Source organism: Carcharhinus amblyrhynchos, chromosome 19 (assembly GCF_965287045.1).
Source record: "Carcharhinus amblyrhynchos chromosome 19, sCarAmb.v2.hapA, whole genome shotgun sequence".
Taxonomy (NCBI): Eukaryota; Metazoa; Chordata; class Chondrichthyes; order Carcharhiniformes; family Carcharhinidae; genus Carcharhinus; species Carcharhinus amblyrhynchos.
In genome coordinates, this window is record NC_137342.1 from 48,127,632 (window position 1) to 48,148,785 (window position 21,154).

Below are 21,154 nucleotides of genomic sequence, written 5' to 3' on the forward strand. Positions count from 1 at the left end.
TGCAAAATCAAGAGGAGTCCAGACAGAGAGAGAGAAACTGTTCCTCTTGGTGGAAAGATTGAGAACAAGAGAGCACAAATTTAAGATAACTGGTAAAAGAAGCAACGGTGACAAAGGGAAAAAAGTGCGAGTGGTTAGGATCTGGAAATGCAATACACAAGAGTATGGTAGAAGCAAGTTCAATCGTGGTTTACAGGAGGAATTGGACTGCTATTAAAAAAGGGTGACGGAGAAAAGGTGGACGGGTAACTAGGTAAACTGCTGCTTCAGAGAGGCAGCACAGAGTGAATGGGCTGAACAGTCCCTTTCGGTGCTGTAACCATTCTGTGACATGATTCCCAAGAGAGACAAGACACAGAAAGCAGGTCATGTAAGTCACTTGGGTGCTGAGTCATATGGTGAGGCCAGGTATGCTCGGTAATTTTTCTTGGAATTTTATCCTGTTTGAATGAGCAGTGCATGTTGTAAAAAGGACTTGAAAGAGACAGAGAGAAACAGAAATAAATCTATAATGTTCAAATACATGAGAAGGAAGAGATATTAGTACTTTTTTTGAAAAGCACATCAAATGATTTCAACTTTTCACCCACCCCACGTGATTTCAATGAAGCCAAAACGAAGTTAAATTAAAGTCAGAACAGTCACAAGATAGCACATTGATTATTTTGTTTATCTCAGTGAATGGCAAATAAAATTCTACTGACATCTGCACTGGCAGGAGTTCCGCATTGTAAGTGTTTAGAAAAGAGAGAAAACACACCAAAATCGTATTTTCCTATAGCACAGGAGACCATTCGGCCCATCGAATCTGTGCCGAGCACAATTCCACCTAGGCCCTATCCCCATAACCCCACACATTTACCCTAGCTAATCCCCCTGACACTAGGGTCAATTTAGCATGGCCAATCAACCTAAATAGTGGATTGAATTTTAAAGGAACAACATTTAATATATTTATTGTTAAAAATTGGAGGCCAATTGTTGAGGTCTTTTCCACTCCTATATCCCAAGTGATTTTAACCTTTTACACCAAAGTGTCTCCCAATTATTGTAAGTTACGTATTCTTTTCTTAAACACCAACATACAGTGCTGGACAGTCTTACTGAAGACAGCAGCTTTAGGAGGCAGCTTGCTTTGAAAACACTAATGATTTAACCTGAATTTATTCCTGTCATCAGAAAGGTCCGGGAAATTAAAAGTGATCAAATTATGATCATTAAAAGTAAAAAAAAGTCTGCAAATTTAAAAACAGGGACATTTTTCATAACAGTTGGGGAGACACTGGCACGGCTGTATTACCACTGGACTAGTACTGCAGAGTCCCAGGTTAATGCTCTGGGGACCAAGGTTCGAATCGCACCACGGCAAATGGTGAGATTTGATTTGAATAAAAATCTGGAACTAAAAGTCTCGTAATGACCATGAAACTTTTATTGATTGTCATAAAAACCCATCTGGCTTAATAATGTCCCTTAGGGAAGCAAATCTGCTGCCTTTATCCAACCTACATGTGATTCCAGATCAAATGGTTCACTCTTAAATACCCTCTCAAGGGCACTTAGGGACAGGCAATAAATGCAGTAAGGCCCACATCCCATGAAAGAATTAAAAAAAGAAATTTTGCGATTATCTGTAAAGTGATTTTCAGTGAAAAAAACTGAAATTAGCATCTCCCTTTAATAGATACTATACATAGTGTCTGCGTAATACATTTCTCCAATGTGAGTTTAGAAAGCACTGCACTGATATTTTTAAATCATTGCTGGCACCCACTGATTTAGCCCTTCTGTTCTCCTGTGAACTTTGCATATGGAAGATGGAGCATTCAAATGCTAAGTATGAATTGGCACAAATGTGTCACTTAGCGAGCAGCCACAACCTTGACAGGAAAAAGTTTTAAATCAACACAAATTATAAAAGGTCTATATATGGAATTGGTTATTGCATTAATAATTCTCATTCAATGTTTTTAATGGCAGGTATGGTAGTTTTGATAAGATCATTAATATTAAACCCAGTTCAGGCTCATGGGTGCAGGTACCTTTCTCTGCACTATCACCAACAATAATCTTTCCTCCACGTTTGCTTGTCTTCTCCACTGACAGTGCTGTGCTCAACCCTTGTTCGTGTTTTCCTAGGCCTTGCCCCTCTCGGAAGCCATATTTCTGCATAATTTTGTGTGCCACCGTGCCACTGTTAAAGAAAGAAGGATTTTTGTAAATTAAACGGCCATTGGAATCAGAGAATGCACTTTCTTCAGTTTACTGCCTCTTTTCTCAAGGTTCATTCTACGCGACCAGAACACTCAAAATGCATTCTCTGCTACATCAAAGGTCTTATTTCCTTATCCCATGCTGGCAACCTTTGTGGGTTAGACTGCAGATTCACTGGTAAATTGCAAGCGATTCTGTGTTCTGGACTCATGCCAATAGGAACTGAATTTAGAACATTTCAACCCAGCTGTCAGTGATTTAATCTCGTCAGGCTAGAAATTGTGCCCAAATTTCCAAGGTATCCAGTTTCATAGCCTTCAGCTGCCAAGGCCCTAAACTCTGGAATTTCCTCCCTAAGCCCTTCATTCTCTCATTGCTTTCTCCCGCAAGCACACCTGAAACACTTTCTCTTTAACTAAGCTTTGGCTATCTACCCAAATATCTCATGTGACATGGAGTCAAATTTTGGTTGGTAACAGTCCTGTGAAATTCCTTGTAGTAATGTCTCATGCATCAAAAGTGCTGTATAAATAAAAGTTGTTATTTCTTAAATCTGTTTTTAAAAGATACACTTTTCAGGAACATTCTAAGATCCACATTTTGAAGAACATTGCCAGGTGTCGCCCAAAGAGTTAAATCCATGTGTCTGCAAAAAAATGTCAGGAAGCAGGCACACAGAACTGTTGCCATGTTAATTGCAAGCCAGCCCACTGTGGGCAGTGTGTGCAACAGCATCATAATGTCAGTCTCTATTTGTGAAATTGTCCCTCAAGGAGACTGGGAAAAATATAAATTTAGGCAGAAGGAGTAGTTATCTAACACATGACATCAGATTTGCAGGTGAGTAAAACATACTGTGTACAATTCAGATCAGCCTATTATAGAAAGGATATTATTAAACAAGAAAGAGTGAAGAGATTTACTAGGATGCTACTGGGACTTGATGGTTTGAGTTATAAGGAGACACTGGATATACTGGGACTTACTTCCCCCGAGGTAGGAGGCTTAGGGGTGATCATACAGAGCTCTATAAAATGATAGACATAGATCAGTTAGATAGTCAATATCTTTTCCCAAAGGGAGTCTAAAATTAGAGGGCATAGATTTAAAGTGAGAGGGGGCTAATACAAAAGGGTCTAGAAGGGCAATTTTTTTCCACACAGAGGATGGTGAGTCTCTGGAACGAGCTGCCAGAGGTAATAATAGAGGTGGGTACAATTTTGTCTTTTAAAAAGCAATTAGACAGTTACATGGGTAAATTGGGTATAGAGGGATATGGACCAGAAACAGGCAATTGAGACAAGCTTAGTGATTAAAAACTGGGTGGCATGGACAAGTTGGGCCAAAGGGCCTGTTTCCATGTTGTAAACCTCTATGACTCTATGTGAAATTAAATTTTGCATCAAGTTAATCCTACTAAAACCAGAAAAATATATATGTTAATATTAAATGGCTGAAGCCTAAGTGTGAGCCTCTGCCCTGCCCTGCACAGGCTAAAGTTGCCTTGGTTTTAAGCATATTTGAGGTCAACACTGCCACCTGATGGTTGAGAGCAACAACAAAATGGTCAGTTATTTAAAATGGGAACTACCATTTGCATCTTTGCATACCCATATTAAGTTTCATTCTAATATAGCAGCCCAATCTACTTAGATTAAGACAAAATACTGCAGACGCTGGAATCTGAAACAAAAACAGAAAATCCTGGAAAATCTCAGCAGGTCTGAAACCTCTGTGGGTGGAGAATACAGCCAATGTTTCGAGTCTGGATGATCCTTTGTCAGAGCTATAATCTACCCACCGGCTTTTAACAACCTCCCTCTCCCCCCACAACGTCTGCTACATAATTAATTGTATCCCCCTTTCAGCATTGCCAGTATTTTTTAATACTGTAGCCACTAAAGGTAAATTCAGATCATTTATATTGAGAGCAATTTTCTTAATGCCCTCTTCAGTGATGTTAACCACTCTTTCTAGACCTTGGGAATGGATACAGCTAAAGCAGCAAAGTATTTTGGTGCTTGGCACACAGCCTCTTCAGATGGCCAGCCATGTAGCATTTATGTAAAATTATTTTTAACTCATTTTGTTTTTCAAGCTTTTCCTTTCCAACTGTGTAAAAATAAATTCTAGTTGCCAACACATTAAAACCACTGCTAAACAGAACCTAGCAACAGAATCGCAGTGACTCTTACTGTCTTTTCCGCTCTAAAATAGAGGGCAATTTTAACCACACCAGGAACAAACAGGATTAGGTGAAATTTAGGTTGGACCCCAGTCAATATTGCTTATTGACTTTAATGGCCAGTAAAACCGATTGGGTGGACAATCAACACTTCACCAATCACATTAGTCTCCCAACTTTGATTTTTGACTCAGTGACAATGAAAGACAATGACGATATAGGTCCAAATCAAGATGGTGTGCATTTGCGAGGAGAACTTGCAAGTGGAGATGTTCTCAAGCACCTGCTGCCCTTGGTACATTTTGCAGGTTTGGAAGGTGCTGTTGAAGAAGCCTTGGTGAGTTGGAGCACTGCATCTTGTTATGGTCCACACTGATGTCACTGCACAGTGAGGGTGGAGGGTGTGAATGTTTAAAATGATGGAAGGGGTGCCAAACAAGTGGGGTTGCTTTTGACCTGAATGATGTCAAGCTTCAAGTGTTGTTGGAGCAGCGCTCTAGGCAAATGGAGAGTTTTCCATCACACTTCTAATCTGTGACTTGTAAATGGTGGATAGGATTTAGGGAGTTAGATAGGGAGTTATTTTTAGAACAAATTTAAACTGTATTTTATGTAAAAAAAGATTGAGTTTTGGAGCAAGTATATATACTCTGGACTGGAAAATGTGCACATATAAATCAGCATTGTACAAGATATCATAGAATTTTGGAATCCTTATAGCACAGGCGAGGCCATTCGGCCCATTGAGTCGGCACCAACTTTCTGACAGAATATTTTACCCAGGCTCACTCCCCCACCCTCTCCCCGTAAACCCACACATTTCCCATGGCTAATCCATCTAATCTAGAGATACTAAGGTGCAACTTAGCATGGTCAGTCCACCTGACCTGCACATATTTGGACTGTGGGAGGAAACCAGAGCATCTGGAGGAAACCCATGCAGATGCGGGAAGAGAACATGCAAATTCCACACAGATAGTGACCAAGGCCAGAATTGGACCCATATCCCTGGCACCGTGAGGCAGCAGCGCTAACCACTGCGCCACCATTTCATTTGTAAGAGATTCTAATGAAAATCCATATTACATACAATTTTGATAAACAGATTGGTTTCAGTTTTCACCTACCCCATGTTTGCAATGAAGGAGTTGGTGGGACCAGGTGGGGATCGAGGTCTCTCTGGCTCCTCATACATTGGAGGGGGTATCGCAGCCTTGCTAGGTGCACTACGCGATCTAGATTCATCCTCATACTGGAAAGGTGGAATGACTTGTATAAAACAAAGGGAAACAGCAAATTAATATCCAAGATCAGAACTTCTCACATTTTATGTTTAAAGCGCAGTAAACAACTGCATTTTTGTTTCTGTTTCTGAAAGCAAAATCTCCAGAATATTTTGGGAGTTTATTTTGGAAGCAGGTAGCAATTGACAAGAAAATTTTTAAAAAGTTGAGATGATATTCAATAATAATTAGGAGGTGGGGGGGGGGGGAGGTTGTTTAAGCATTCATCTGTAGTGCATCTTTACGAGGCTGTAAAAGGCAAATCTATTTATACTTAACATTCCTTAACTAAATTAGAAAGCAGGGTTGGAAAAGGAAGTATGGATTCCTTGGGAACCCGAGATGCCTTTTACAGCTCAGATTCAGAGGGAATTAATAGAAAATCAGGTTAATCAAAGAATAATGAAATAGCAAATAGGGATGAAATATCAGGGGATAATGTTAAAGTTTATTTATTAGTCACAAGTAAGGCTTATATTAACACTGCAATGAAGTTACTGTGAAATTCCCCAGGTTGCTGTAGTCCAGCGCCTGTTCAGTTCAATGCACCTAACCAACACGTCTTTCAGAATGTGGGAGGAAACTGGAGCACCCGGAGAAAACCCACGCAGACATCAGGAGAACATGCAGACTCCACACAAACAGTGATCCAAGCCGGGAATCGAACCCAGGTCCGTGGTGCTGGGAGGCAGCAGTGCTAATGGCTGTGCCACCCCATGCAGAGGGGAAAAGGGGCACACACACACATCGCAGGGGGAAATCGTGGAATAGCATTAATGTCACTGATAAGTAATCCAGACATCCAGGTTAATGCTCTGAGGATATGAATTCAAATCACACTATGGAAGCCAGTGGGATTTAAATTCAATTAATAAATCTGGAATACAAAGTTGGTCTCAGTAATGGTGACGATGAAACTATCACTGATTGCCGCAAAAACCTATTTTATTCACTAATTAAGGATGGGCAATAAATTCCGGCTTTACCAATGATGCCCACATCCTATGAAAGAATAAAGAAATAAAAACCTCAAGTCCAAGCGAGATAAAGCAAGAACATCGAGCTTTTCTTCAGAAAAAAAAAATGCAAATAAAATGGATGGAATTGTTTCCTCTAACCACCGTTTAGACATATTGGCCAGAATTCTCTGGCCATTCACTCTGGTGGGATTCTCTGGTCCTGCCGGTAGTGCACCTCCAGCCCACAGGTTTCCCGCCGGGGTGGGGTGACATCAATGGGAATGCCCATTGGCAGCAGTAGGACCAGAGAATCCCACCACTACCAAACAGTGTGCCACCTCCCGCCAATGGGAAACACACAATTGGGAGACCAGAGAATCGCACCCAATATTTTTCTAAATCAGATGTATGCTGATCCTCCTATAGTCGGATGGGGAACCAGCCTGATTACTGTCTTCAATTGAAACCTAGTACGACCTGTCAAATTGCCTCCTGGCACTGACTGTCCAGTCTCAGATTGATAATGGCCACATGACCAAGATATCTAACAGGTGCCAGACGCTGTAAAACTGGAATCAAAAATGATACAGCACTGTCTTGCTAGGTGCACTACGTGATCTAGATTCATCCTCATACTGGAAAGGTGGAATGACTTGTGTAAAACAAAAACGATTCCTCAAGAATATTACAATAGATTATGCTATATTGCAGCATCTGAATGGTGTCTGTCATTGTTTAGAATTACTCCATCCATCTTACGCTCAAAATCATTTTTGCTTTGCCCCAAAGTTACCGAGGCAGTGCATGGATTAATAGCTATAATAGTATAGTAGGGGAATTGGGGATCTGTGAACTGTATGAACAGGGCAATTATCCCTGTACCTGCTTAAACGAGAGATTAAATGAAGTAAGGAGAAATAACAGCACGAATTCAAAATCATAGCAGATAGAAAAAAACAAATTAAGAGAAGATTGGGTTAAAAGAAAAAGTGAGCAAGGGAAAACCAAAAAAAACTAAGATCTCCCAAAGTAATTCACAATCTGAAGGAATGAACGTCATATTTACAAGTTAATTTTCAATAGAGGTTGATTGGCAGATATTAACACATAACATAGTTCGGAATGTAATTATGTTCATCATTACCTAGAAATCCACCAGACTTACCATCATGTAGGAAGAGGCCATTCAACCCCTCAAACCTCTTTCACTCTTCAATTAGATCATGCCTAAGCTCTATTTTAATTCCATTTACCTGCTTTGTTTTCCTATACCCTGATATCCCTAAATTTTAATCAACCTCAACCTAAAATTTTCACTTGGCCCGCAACCGCAGCAGCTTGTTGGGTGAGAGAACTCCAGACCTCTGACTCTTTTGTATGAAGAAATGCTCAACATCAACCCTGCATGCCTTAGTTTGAATTTAAAGGTTATGCTCCCTTGTTCTGGGTGGCCTTACCAGGGGAAACAGATATTCTCTTTCAGTTTTTAAATTTTCATGTGATGCTGGCAATTGTTATCCATTCGTAATTGGCCGTGAGAAGGTCGTGGTGAGCCACCTTCTCAAACCACTGCAGTAAATGTGGTGCAGGTACATCTACTGTGCTGTTTTGGAAGAGAGATCCAGAATTTTGATCCAGCAACAGTGAAGGAACAGCGACATAGTTCCAAGTCAGAATGGTGTGTGGCTTGAAGAGGAACTTACAGGTGGTGGTGTTGCCCATGTTTGGTGCCCTTGTTTTTCTTACTGGTTGAGGTCAAGGGTTTGGAACTTGCTGCCAAAGGAACAATGGTGAGTTGCTGCAGTGCATCTTGTACATAGTATAAGATGTACATGGGCAGTGTGATGGGCAACACGGTAGCACAGTGGCTAGCACTGCTGCTTCACAGCGCCTAGCACTGCTGCTTCACAGCGCCAGGGACCCAGGTTCAATTCCCGACTTGGGTGACTGTCTGTGTGGAGTTGAGGAGGAACTTCTTCACTCAAAGGTTGGTGAGTCTCTGGAATTCTCTGCCCATTGATTCAGTGGTGGAGGCTACCTCACTGAATATATTTAAGTCACGGGTAGATAGGTTTCTGATAGACAAGGGAATTAAGGGTTATGGGGAGAAAGCGGGAAAGTGGAACTGATCCACTTCAGATCAGCCATGACCTTGTCGAATGGCGGGGCAGGCTCGAAGGGCTAGATGGCCTACTGCTGCTCCTATTTCTTATGTTCTTATGAGTTTGCACATTCTCCCCGTGTCTGCATGGGTTTCCTCTGGGTGCTCCAGTTTCCTCCCACAGTCTGAAAGACGTGCTGGTTAGGTGCACTGGCCATGCTAAATTCTCCCTGTGTGCCCGAACAGGCGTCAGTGTGTGGGGACTAGGAGAATTTCACAGTAACTTCATTGTAGTGTTAACGTAAGGCTTACTTGTGATTAATAAACTGATTTTACTTTTACATACTGCTGCACTGTGTCTCGGTGGTGAAGGGAGTAAATGTTGAGGTTTTTGGATGAGGTACTGAGCGAGCAGGTTGCTTTTCTCCTGATTGATCTAGGACACCTTCAGCATTGTTGGAACTGCACTCATCCAGGCAAGTGTAGAGTATTCCATTGCACTTCCGATTTGTGCCTTGTAGATAGTGGACTGCGTGGGATTCCTCCGGTTTCCTCCCACAGTCCAAAGATGTACAGGTTAGGTTGATTGGCCATGCTAAAGTTGCCCCTTAGTGTCCTGAGGTGTGTAGGTTAAAATATGTAGGGATATGGGGGTAAGTCCTGGGTGGGATTGTGGTAGGTGCAGACTTGATGGGCCAAATGGCCTCTTTCTGCACTGTAGGGTTCTATGATCTATGACAGGATTTGGTGATTCAAAACATGATTATTCTCTACAGAATTCCCAGCTGCTGACCTGCTGTTGTAGCCACAATAGTTACAGGATTGGTCAGTTGTTTCTGGTAACATTCAGTGGCTGGACAGTGGAGGAATTCAGCGATGGCAATGCCATTAAATGTCAAGGAGATTGTCACTGGTTGGAGATGGTCACTACCTGGAACTTTGTGGCACCAATATTACTTGCCACTTATCAGGTCAAGCTTGAATATTGTCCAGGTCTTGCTACATATGAATATAGACTGCTTCAGTGTCTGACGACTTGCAAATGGTGCTGAAATTGAGGAACAAATGAACATTCCCACTGGTGTTACAATGGAGGGAAGTTATTGATGAAGCAGCTGAAGATGGCTGGGCCTCGCACACAACCTCAAGGAACTCCTGCAGTGATGCCTGGGAATGGAGTGATTAGCCTCCAACAACCGTGATTCCGACCAGTGGAGAAGTTTACCCAATTCCCATTAATTTTGCCAGGGTTCCCTCATGTCACTAGATGCTTTGATGATAAGGACAGTCACTCTCACTTCAACTTTGCAGTTCATCTCTATTTTTTCCATGTTTGGTCCATGGCTGTAATTAGGTCAGGAGCTCAGTGCTCCTGGCGGAATCTGATCTGAGAGTCAGTGAGCAGATTATTCCTATTAAGTACCACTTGACAATACTCTTAATAACATCTTCTGTCATCTTGGTGAGGATGGAGGAAGCTGATGGAGTGGTAATTGGATTTATTTTGCTTTTTACGGACAGGACACATCTGGGCAATTTTGCATAATCTCATATGGATGTCAATGTTTTAGATGTTGTGTCATAGCTTGGCTCGGAGCTTCAGTACTATTGCCAAGATGCTGTCAGGCACATAACTCAGCAGTGTCCAGTGCCTTTGGACATTTCTTGATATCACGGAATGAATTGAATTAACTGAAGACTGTAATGCTGGGGAAGCAGTGATGGATCATTCACTGGGCAAATGCTTTAGAGGTGGAGAGGCTCTTCCCACTCAGAAAGGACAGTAGGACTAGGGGGCACAGCCTCAAGATAAAGGGGGGGTGCGGTTTAGAACGGAGTTGAGGAGGAACTTCTTCACTCAAAGGGTGGTGAATCTCTGGAATTCTCTGCCCGTTGAAGCGGTGGAGGCTGCCTCGCTGAATATTTTTAAGACGCGGGTTGATGGGTTTTTGATAAGCAAGGGGATTAAGGGTCATGGGGAGAGGGTCGGAATGTGGAACTGAGCCACGACAGATCAGCCATGATCTTATTGAATGGCGGGGCAGGCTCGAAGGGCTAGATGGCCTACTCCTGCTCCTATCTCTTATGTTCTTATGTTCATCTCTGCACTGCTGTACTGGGCTGCCCCATCCTAGAGGATGGAGATATTCGTAGAGTCTCCTCCACCTGCTCATTGTTTAGTCGTCCACCATCATTCACAACTGGATGTGGAAACAGTGCAGAGATTATAGCTGACCCAGTGTTGTGACTTCACCAGACTGACACCTCATTTTCATATACGCCTGGTGCAAACTCTCCTGCAGTCTTCACTGATCCAGAGTGGAATCCTTGGCTTGATGATAATAGTGGAGTGAGGGATATGCAGGGCTGTAAGGTTACTACGCTACTGTCTGATTATCCACCTAATAAAACCCTTTGAGCATCACAAACAGCTGTTAGATCATCACCTAATCTTTCAGTGATAATTCAATTGTCCATTTATTTTACAATTAAACGCCTCCTTAAAGCTTTGACTAGCATTTGAGTATCAAAATGAAGTAATCAAGTGGTCTCACCAGGAAGTTTGTGAATAAATCTTTCCGAGTGTTTAACATGTTTGCTTGTTGTATGTTAATAACTACTTTTTTCAATAACATACAAATGATCTTTAAACTCAGTATGGAAAATGAGTATGTTTGAGATCAGAGTAACCTGCTTTGAAATAAAGATAAACTGTATATACGATGAATATGAAGCACAAATAGGAAATGCAAAACACAGCCATCAGCATCTGCAAAGAGGAAAGACAAGTTCATAGGATAGAATCACAGAATCTACAGTGCCATTTGGCCCTTCAAGTCTGCATCAACAACAATCTCACCCAGGCCCTATTTCCATAACGCCACATATTTACTCTCCTAACCCTCCTGACACTAAGGCAATTTAGCATAGTCAATCTATCTAACCTGTACATCTTTGGACTGTGGGAGGAAACTGGAACACCCAGAGAAAACCCACGCAGACATGGAGAGAATGTGCAAACTCCACACAGTCACCCGAGGCCAGAATTGAACCCAAGTCCCTGGTGCTGAGAGGCGGCAGTGCCACCATGCTGCCCGTGAATGCTTAGAATAATGATCCTTCACCAAAAACTGAAAACTGGAAGGTCAGTGAGCCCCCTCGTGGGAAGGATGTCCAAATTTTCACAGCTGCATAAAAATCAGTGAGTGAGCCACACCTATACACAAGGAAATCCACATTCCAATATTTGTCAGTGCAAATCCCCAACAAAGGATTTCCAAGGTATTAAACACACAAATCTGAAAACATTCCAAGACAGAAAAGAAGCAAGATCCCTGGCACAAACATTCTGAAACTAGACATAAAAATTCTGTGATCCCAAAACAAAACAAGAACTAAGACAACTAGAAACACCATCACCTGCAAGTCACCATTACATTTGCAAGGCCTGCATTGCATGCGTTTGCAAAATGTTTAACCAATGTCAATGAAAAATATTTGACAATCAAAACAAATTGAATTTATAGCATTGTTCATTGTACATACGTTCTTTATCCTTTTCAACAAGTGATGAAGGTGGGGCAATCGCTGCTCCTCCCATACCTAAAATACAACACAACAAACAAATTACAACCAGTGAAAACTTTTGCCTGTGCAAAAATAAATAACAATCAGAGTGTGAAAAGAAATTGGAAGTAACAGTCATAAGACCGCGATGGTGTCTACTTCTATCAGCCTGCTTCAAACCTACTACAGCACCACCCAGTAATGAGCTAGGAGCAGGAGTGGGCAATTCAGCCCCTCGAGTCTGTTCCACCATTCAATACAATCATGGCTGATCTCATTTCGGCCTCACTTCCACCTTGCTGCCTGCTCCCCATAACTCTTCATCCTCCTACTAATTAAAAACTTTTCTACCACCTAAAATTTGTTCAGTGTTCCGGCATCCACTGCACTCTAGGGTAGAGAATTCCACAGATTCACAAGATTGAGTGAAGCAATTCCTCCATGTTTCTGTGTTGAATCTGTCGTTTCACAGCCTAAAGTTATGGCCTCTTGTTCTAGAAAGTCCTACAAGAGGAAACATCTGCTCTATATCTACCCTGTCAATCCCATTTATCATCTTACATACCTCAATTAGATCTCCTCTCAATGTTTACTGTTAATCTACCAGTCACAGCACCACCCTGTAGAGACCACACGGGCACTTACTTCTTTTTCGCCTCTCTTTTTCTCTTTCATCATCATCTTCATCCGATTCTGGATCTGGTCTTCTTGAGAACCCAGTCGGTTGTTCATGTCTCTCTTTCCTTCGCCTGAATATTTTAATATAGAAATTACTTTTAAAGTACGTATTATTTTATACAACTATACAAAGTTGCTGGATTGATAGTGTCAATATTCAGGGTGAATCATAGAATTACATTGAATCCGCAGCAAAGAAGCAGTCTATTAAACACAAATGGTCAATGTCAATATCAGTGTTTCACATGGGCTTACTTCCATTTAATGACTTCTGCCCCACGATGTCCCACTATTCCTGTACATCTGCCTCACCAAATCCCACTATTCCCATACATCTGCCCCGCCATTTCCCACTATTCCCGTACACCTGCCCCTCCATTTCCCAATATTCCCATACATCTGCCCTGCCGTATCCCACTATTCCCGTACATCTGCCCCACCGTATCCCACTATTCCCGTACATCTGCCCCACCGTATCCCACTATTCTGATACATTTGCCCCTCCATTTCCCACTATTCTGTACATCGTTCCCCCATCATATCCCACCATTCCCGTACATCTATCCTGCCATATCCCACTGTTCCCATACATCTGTCTCACCATATCCCACTATTCTGTACATCGTCCCCCAGCATATCCCACTATGCCCGTACACCTGCCCCACCATGTCCCACTATTCCCTCATTCACATGTCAGTTCTCCTCTTAAAACTTCAACCAACCTATGTGGTTGAGCGTTCCACTTTCACATCACCCTCTAACTAAAGAAATTATTTCTAAATTCTTTATTTGATGTGCTTGTGGTACCTTATATTGACGCCCACTTATTCTGAACTAGTAGAAATAATTTTTCTAAATCCGCCCTATTGTGTGCATTTATGTTGATCTACTGGGTCCCCTTTGTTTTCACTTCCCCACATTAAAGGAACCCAGCAGCCCCAGGGTGTAGGGTCCCAAGCGGCAGAAGAATTGAGACCCCCCCCCCCAACTCTTCGTACACTAACCTACTCTTAGTCTCAAATCCATTTCTCTACAAAATATCCACCAAACACTCTTGATGTTTCCACAATGCCTTATGCAAAAAGCCTGAAATTTAAGCTGCTGTTCAGATCTCCATTTAAACATTTAAACAACAGATAGCACTGAGAAAAAAATGCAAGGAAAAGAAGTGGGAACATAAAAGCAGTGTTGAAATTTGGTAACAAGTCCAATTGGGCAATCTGGCACATGACATAATGGAGCAAAGGCCATTTTTTCTGTGCACGTGGCAGGAAAACTCTCAAACTTGAACCAAACCACCTGAAAAGCTAATGCAGCAGAGGCACATTTTTGGCGAGCTAGTAGTCTTAAGTTGTCCCTTCAAAGGCAAGAAAACACTCACATCTTTCCTGAGACTTACTTTTCTCTCTCTTCGATTTCTTTCTGTCGTTCCAGCTCCCGCTGTCGTTGTCTGTCTTCACGCTGTCGTTTCACAACTTTCTCATAATCATTTGGGTACATGGGATCATATTCATCAGCCAGTGGGATCAGGACCTCTCCTGTAGAGAACCCACTTGGTACAGGATCCTTGGAAGGAGTAACAATATTTGATATGCTAAATAATAAAGCAAACACTACCTCCTTTTACATACATGACCCTTTTTAGACGTTCAGGTACATTGCTTAGATCATACATGAAGAATGACACAATGGAATCACAGAATGGTTATATCAGGAGAGGAGGCCATTCTGTCCAGTGTCTCTCTGCAAGAGAAATTCACCTAATGCTACACCCCACTTTTTCCCCATGGCTTTCAAATTAACCCCTTCAGATAAATAATTGCCTGATTATCTTTGGAAAGCCACAACTGAATCTGCCTCCACCATACTCTCACACAGTATATTCCAGAATCTGATCACTGTCTGCTTAAAGTTGTTTTACCTCCTGTCACCATTGCAAATTATCTTAAATCTGTGATGCCTGGTATGCAATTCTCCCACCATAGGAACAGTCTCTCTCCATCTACTCTGTCCAGACCCCTCGTGATTTTGAATATTCTGTCAAATCTCCTCGAACTTCCTTTTCCCAAGCCAAATGACCCCAGCTTCTTCAATCTGTGAAGCTAGAGTGCCTCATTCCTATAATCATTCTCTTGAAATTTTGCTACATCCTAATGCCTTCAAATCCTTCTTCAAGTGTGGATGTACATCCACAATGGGATGCAATACTCCATTTGAGGCTGAACCAGTGCGTTATATCACAACATTCTTGCTTTTGTATTCGACGCCCTTATTAATAAAACGCAAGATGAGAAACGCTTCCCTAATCGCTAACTTAACTGTCCTGTCACCTTCAAAGATTTATGCACATATACCCGTGGTTCCTCTTCTCCAGCCCCCACTTTAGAATTGTACTCTGCTCTTCCTACTTCACAAGTCTCTGCGTTAAATTTTGTCTGCTGCTTGTCTGCCCATTTCACCAACCTGTCTATATTCTTCATGACATACAATGTTTCCAAGTTTCATATCATCCGCACATTTTGAAATTGTGCCCTGTGTACCAACGTCTGGGTCATTAATCAAGAATAAGCCACGGGGGAAGGTCAGCACTTGCTGACCACAACCCGGAGCTGGAGTCACAGCCTTCAGTTCACAGCCACACCAAACTGGGTCAAAATGGAAACATTGAGTATTTCAATTCACCTGCCAGGATCAGATTTGAATCCTGTCATCCTGATATCATCAGGGTTGAAGGGCTGAAAGGCCTACTCTCTATGTTTCTAGTTTCTATATGGAACAATATATTTATGCCTTGCAGCAATGAGATCACATCCTAATTACTGCGGCTGATTTTCTTTCAAGAGTTCATTTTTACCAATGGGGCAGCACTGTGACACAGTGGTTGGCACTGCTCCTTCACAGCACCAGGGACTCAGGTTCGATTCCCGACTTGGGTCACTGTCTGTGCGGAGTCTGCACATTCTCCCCGTGTCTGTGTGGGTTTCTTCCGTGTGCTCCGGTTTCCCCTCTCAGTCTGAAAGACGTGCTGGTTGGGGTGCATTGGCCATGCTAAATTCTCACTCAGGTGCCTTAGTGTGGCAACTCAGGGATTTTCACAGTAACTTCATTGCAGTGTTAATGTAACCCTACTTGTGACTAGTAAGTAAACTTAAAAAAAATCTAAAAAGTGAAACATCGAAAGAGTGTTTAAAACATTCACAATGAAGGATACCACTCAAAGTTCACATATATGTCTATATATGCGGCATGGCCTCAGCCTCTGTATTTCCAGAATGTTCTGTATTATTTCTGATTTCCAGTGTTAGTGGTTTTCTTTTTACACTCAGACTGTTTTGGACGCAATCAGCACTGTAGCTTACGGGTAAACGTTAAACCGGAGATTCTGAAAAGCAAATGCATGATTCTTTCCTCTGTTTGAAATAAGATGTAATTCATCTGCTCTTTGCTGCTTGATCTGAACCAGGCTGCTGGTACTGATTGGTGCCTAGACTAAAGGGGCTAACAATCATGGAGGATTTCCATTTCCAATTGCTACCCAGTCATCTCCACTGAATTAGTCATGGTCTCAGTACTCTGCATAGCCACTTGGGAGAGGTCCCGGGGATGTTTCGATCTGTGGTCCTGCACTTACCCTGAACATAATTCCAGCAAAGAGTCAACAGTTGCGGACAGGGTCAACCAGAATGTATTTAAAAAAAAATAAAAGACATGATCAACAAACTTCATAGAGACTCTTACCTTTAAACCAGATGCTATATGAGGTGGCGTGTCAATAATCTGTCTGTCATCCCCAGAGCTGCCTCGCTTTAGGTCTATGACTGGAGCTAAAACTGTGCTCTGCTTTGACCGCTGGGTCTAAAAACAATGGCAGACGTGAATTAGAACCGGTGCCACTTTCTAGCGAAAGATAGCAAGTACTAATGGAAGGTCTTTAATAAACCATTCCACCACGACACTGACAACAACATATCTCCTGCTGATAAACACTATCACAACTAGCACCTCACAGACGATGTGTGTGAGCAAACAGTAAATGATAAAGGTCATTGGTTTTAAAAAGCCTTTTGCTTTTTAAAATAATTTTCATTTCTCTTTACCCACCAGCCATGTTTTTTTCTGCCATAAAGTGGCCAGGAACTAGAAAACATTTCCATTGATTACCTGGCCTCCAGAGTTTGCAGTTGAGCCTGAATTGCTCACCTATTTTCCCTTGATCTCTGTTGCAAAGTACTGGATGAAAACTGGGCACAATAGCAGAGACTGGTATCTTCACACTCCACAAAGACACAGAATTCAGTTCATACCAGCTTAGTGCAATCACATTCAATGATGCCATATCAAGTGTTTGTTGAATCATAGAATCCCTACAGTGCAGAAGGATGCCATTCGGCCCACTGAGTCGGCACCGACCACAATCCCACCCAGTTCCTATCCCCATAACCCCATGCATTTATCCTAGCTAGTCCCCCTGACGTTAAGTGGCAATTTAGCATGGCCAATCAACCTGACCTGCACATCTTTGGACTGTGGGAGGAAACCCACACAGCCACAGGGAGAATGTGCAGACTCCGCACAGACAGCGAGAATCAAACCCAGGTCCCTGGCGCTGTGAGGCAGCAGTGCTAATGTTGAATAGATATTAGGCATAAGATAAAGACAAAGTCCAGACAAGATTCAAAACACTTTGGTGGTCAATGTCTATGCCGAAATGCATAGTGGCACAGTGGTCAGCACTGTTGTCCCACAGTGTCAAGGACCCAGGTTTGTTTCCCGGTTTAGGTCACTGTCTGTGTGGAGTCTGCACTTTCTCCACGTGTCTCCGGGTGCTCTGGTTTCCTCCCACAGTCTGAAAGGTGTGCTGGTTAGGTGCATTGGCTGTGCTAAATTCTCCCTCAGTGTACCCGAACAGGTGCCGGAGTGTGGCGAGTAGGGAACTTTCACAGTAACTTTATTGCAGTGTAAATGTAAACCTACTTCTCACACGAATAAACAAACTTAGCCAAACTTACATAGGTATCTGCTCAGACAAACAAAATGCACAACATAAACACTGTGGAAGATACCACTTCGGATGGCGGGGGGGGAGGGGAGAGAGAGAGAGAGAGAGAGAGAGGGAGGAGGAGGAGGAGGAGAAGAAGAGAGAGAGAAGCAGAAAGTGCCAGAGAAGCGCAGCCCATCTGGCAGCATCTGTACATTGAGAAACAGAGATAATGTTTCAAGTTCAATATTATTCTTGAGAGAATTCCGAAGACAACTCATATTGGACTCAAAATGTCAACTCTGGTCCTCTCTCCACAGATACTGTCAGACTGACTGACTTTCTCCAGCATCTACTGTTTTTATTTCAGATGACCAGAATCCGCAGTATTTTGCTTTAATTTTAGTATCTCTTCGGGAGTGCTACCTCACAGCTAGTCATTCAATTCAAAAATGCAAAGAGCGATTAGAAGTCTCTTTCATTTAGCAATATTTAAAAGTAAATTTCTGCACTTCAAGTCTGACTTGAAAATGCAAACAAGGAACTAAAAAATAACAATATTACCCTCGACGTAACAAAAGGAAATGTTTGAAATACACAGCGTGTCTGGCAGCCTCTGTTGTGAGAGAAACATGATTAACTCTTGTGCGAAGGAGATTCACATTGGACTGGAAAACATTAACTCGGTTTCTCTCACCACAGAGGCTGTCAGACCAGCTGAATTTTTGTTTTTCTTGAAGTATTACCTTTGCTTGTGTAAGTGTCGCTTTCTTCACTTGCAGCTGGGACTGAAGCAGTTTGAAGTTTTTTGACCAGCCCTCTGTCTTTGAGTCGCTGGTTTCCACACCCAAGTCGTCATAGAGAGACATCGTGCTCTCTCTTTACAGCTGCGACAAAACAGAAAATAAGATCACCTTTTGATCAAGCTACAAATGCAATTAGTCAGAAAGCAAACACTCAGGCCTCTGGCAACATTTCAAATTTGAGTGATCCACGGCAATGAGCCAACAGTGTGAAAATACTCAATTATTGGGGTTGGTATTTGGTCATGTGGAGAAAAGCAGCACAGATCAGCGGGAGCCAGCGTTCGCCAGAGAAAAAGGTGGATCACAGAGAAAGGAACATGAGAACAAGGAGCAGGAGTAGGCCATCAGGCCCTTCGGGCCTCCTCCGCCATTCAATAAGATCATGACTGATCTTTTCGTGGACTCAGCTCCACTTACCTGTCCGCTCACCATAACCCTTAATTCCTTTACTGTTCGAAAATTTATCTATCCTTGCCTTAGAAACATTCAATGAGGTAGCCTCAACTGCTTCACTGGGCAAGGAATTCCACAGATTCACAACCCTTTGTGTGAAGTTCCTCCTCAACTCAGTTCTAAATCTGCTTCTCCTTATTTTGAGGCTATGCCCCCTAGTTTCACCCACCAATGGAAACAACTTCCCTGCTTCTATCTTATCTATTCCCTTCATAATCTTGTATGTTTCTATAAGATGCCCCCTCATTCTTCTGAATTCCAGCGAGTATAACCCCAGTCTACTCAATCTTTCCTCATCAGCCAACACTCTCAACTCCAGAATCAACCTAGTGAATCTTCCCTGCACCACCTCCAGGGCCATTATGTCCTTTCTCCAGTAAGGAGACCAAAACTGTACACAGTACTCCAGGTGTGGCCTCATCAGCACCTTATACAGCTGCAACATAACCTGGCTGTTTTTAAACTCCATCCCTCTAGCAACGAAGGACAAAAGACAGCCTATTCAGAACATAAAATAAAAATATTACATATTAAAAATTCGAACCAAAAACAGAAAAGTTGAGATACCAAGCAAATCAGGCAGCATCTATCAAGTGAACATAAGTCAACTGACATTTAAACCCTCCCTTGCCTATTTAAGACAGAAAAAACAATGAGAACACACACAAAATAAACTGCCAACTGTTACAGGGAATCAGGATTAAATTATTTAAAAGCAGAACTGAAATGCACAGGCACCCAGAGAGATAAAAGATGTAGAAGAAACGGAAAGAATCAGAAGAGTAGAAGGAGAAATCTGCAAGTGAAAGGGATGCATTTGTCTGCAAGTCACAAAGGCAAGGGTTCACAACCCAACTGACAGCAAATAACTGAGGCAGATACCTCAGTGCAACACTTTCTAATGGCACTCAAGATCAAAACTACATGCGACAAAGTGTCAGTTGATGTACTGAGACCTACCAAGTCTCATTCATTTTCAGAGGTAGTCAGATATCGATTTTGAGATTAAAAATATGGAACAGTTCAATCGGTTTCATTGTTAATAAGGGCAACCAGGTCTTAATTGCAAAGTATTCCCCCAGTATGTGAAGGGTTATTAGGTGTGATAGATGTATGGGGGGCCCTGATGAACAGAATATGGGCTCGCAGTGTTTATATGTCAGACACAGACGGCTAGATGATAAGGAAATGAGACGGTTGACAGGGAGATGGTGGGAGGGATGGGGGGAGAGAAGAGAGATGGGGGGGAGAGAAGAGAGATGGGGGGGAGAGAAGAGAGATGGGGGGGGCGAATGGAGATGGGGGGAGGGGATGGGGGGAGATGGGGGGAGATGGGGGGGGAGGGGATGGGGGGAGATGGGGGGGGAGGGGATGGGGGGAGATGGGGGGGGAGGGGATGGGGGGAGATGGGGGGGGAGGGGATGGGGGGGGAGATGGGGGGGGAGGGGATGGGGGGAGATGGGGGGGAGGGGATGGGGGGGAGATGGGGGGGAGGGGATGGGGGGGAGATGGGGGGGGAAGGAGATGGGGGTTTTTTTGGGGTCCCCTTTGCACAAACCCGGAGCTGAGGCGTTAACATACAGCCCCAGGCCGGAGTCCCCCGCCGCAGAGCCGGGACGCTCACCCTCCCCGGGATCCAGGCCCCGCTCTCCCCGGGTTCCGGGCTCTCTCTCCCCGCAGTCCCAGGCCCCGCTCTCCCCGGCCTCTCTCCGGCTTGTTGATCTTTTCTCCGCGCGGCCTCTCAGCGCGGCGCCCACCGCCGGAAGCCGGAGCCGGTCCGTCTGCATCAGGGCTCCGGGGGGAAACCCTGGATCCGCCAGCCCTGCCCGCCCCCCCCCCGCAGAAGCGGTCCCCCCTCCTCCAGCACTGGCTCCTGCTGCTGTGGGAGCTCCTCATTCCCCAGCACTCTGCCCTCACTCTCTGCTGATCC

The 21,154-nt window shown here is 43.2% G+C and overlaps 1 protein-coding gene across 1 annotated transcript in view; it reads right to left on the reverse strand.

Annotated features, from left to right (window-relative positions):
• rbm17 (RNA binding motif protein 17) overlaps positions 1-20,950 on the reverse strand; it is a 35,765-nt gene extending 14,815 nt beyond the window's left edge. The window contains exons 1-8 of the mRNA XM_080207728.1: positions 20,849-20,950; positions 18,712-18,852; positions 16,726-16,842; positions 14,387-14,553; positions 12,955-13,058; positions 12,289-12,345; positions 5,527-5,668; positions 2,043-2,194 (exon numbers count right to left, since the gene is read on the reverse strand). Of these exons, the coding sequence (XP_080063854.1) occupies positions 2,043-2,194; positions 5,527-5,668; positions 12,289-12,345; positions 12,955-13,058; positions 14,387-14,553; positions 16,726-16,842; positions 18,712-18,834 (862 nt within the window). The 5' untranslated portion in view covers positions 18,835-18,852; positions 20,849-20,950. The remainder of the gene's footprint in view (positions 1-2,042; positions 2,195-5,526; positions 5,669-12,288; positions 12,346-12,954; positions 13,059-14,386; positions 14,554-16,725; positions 16,843-18,711; positions 18,853-20,848) is intronic.
• Positions 20,951-21,154: the final 204 nt, after the last annotated feature.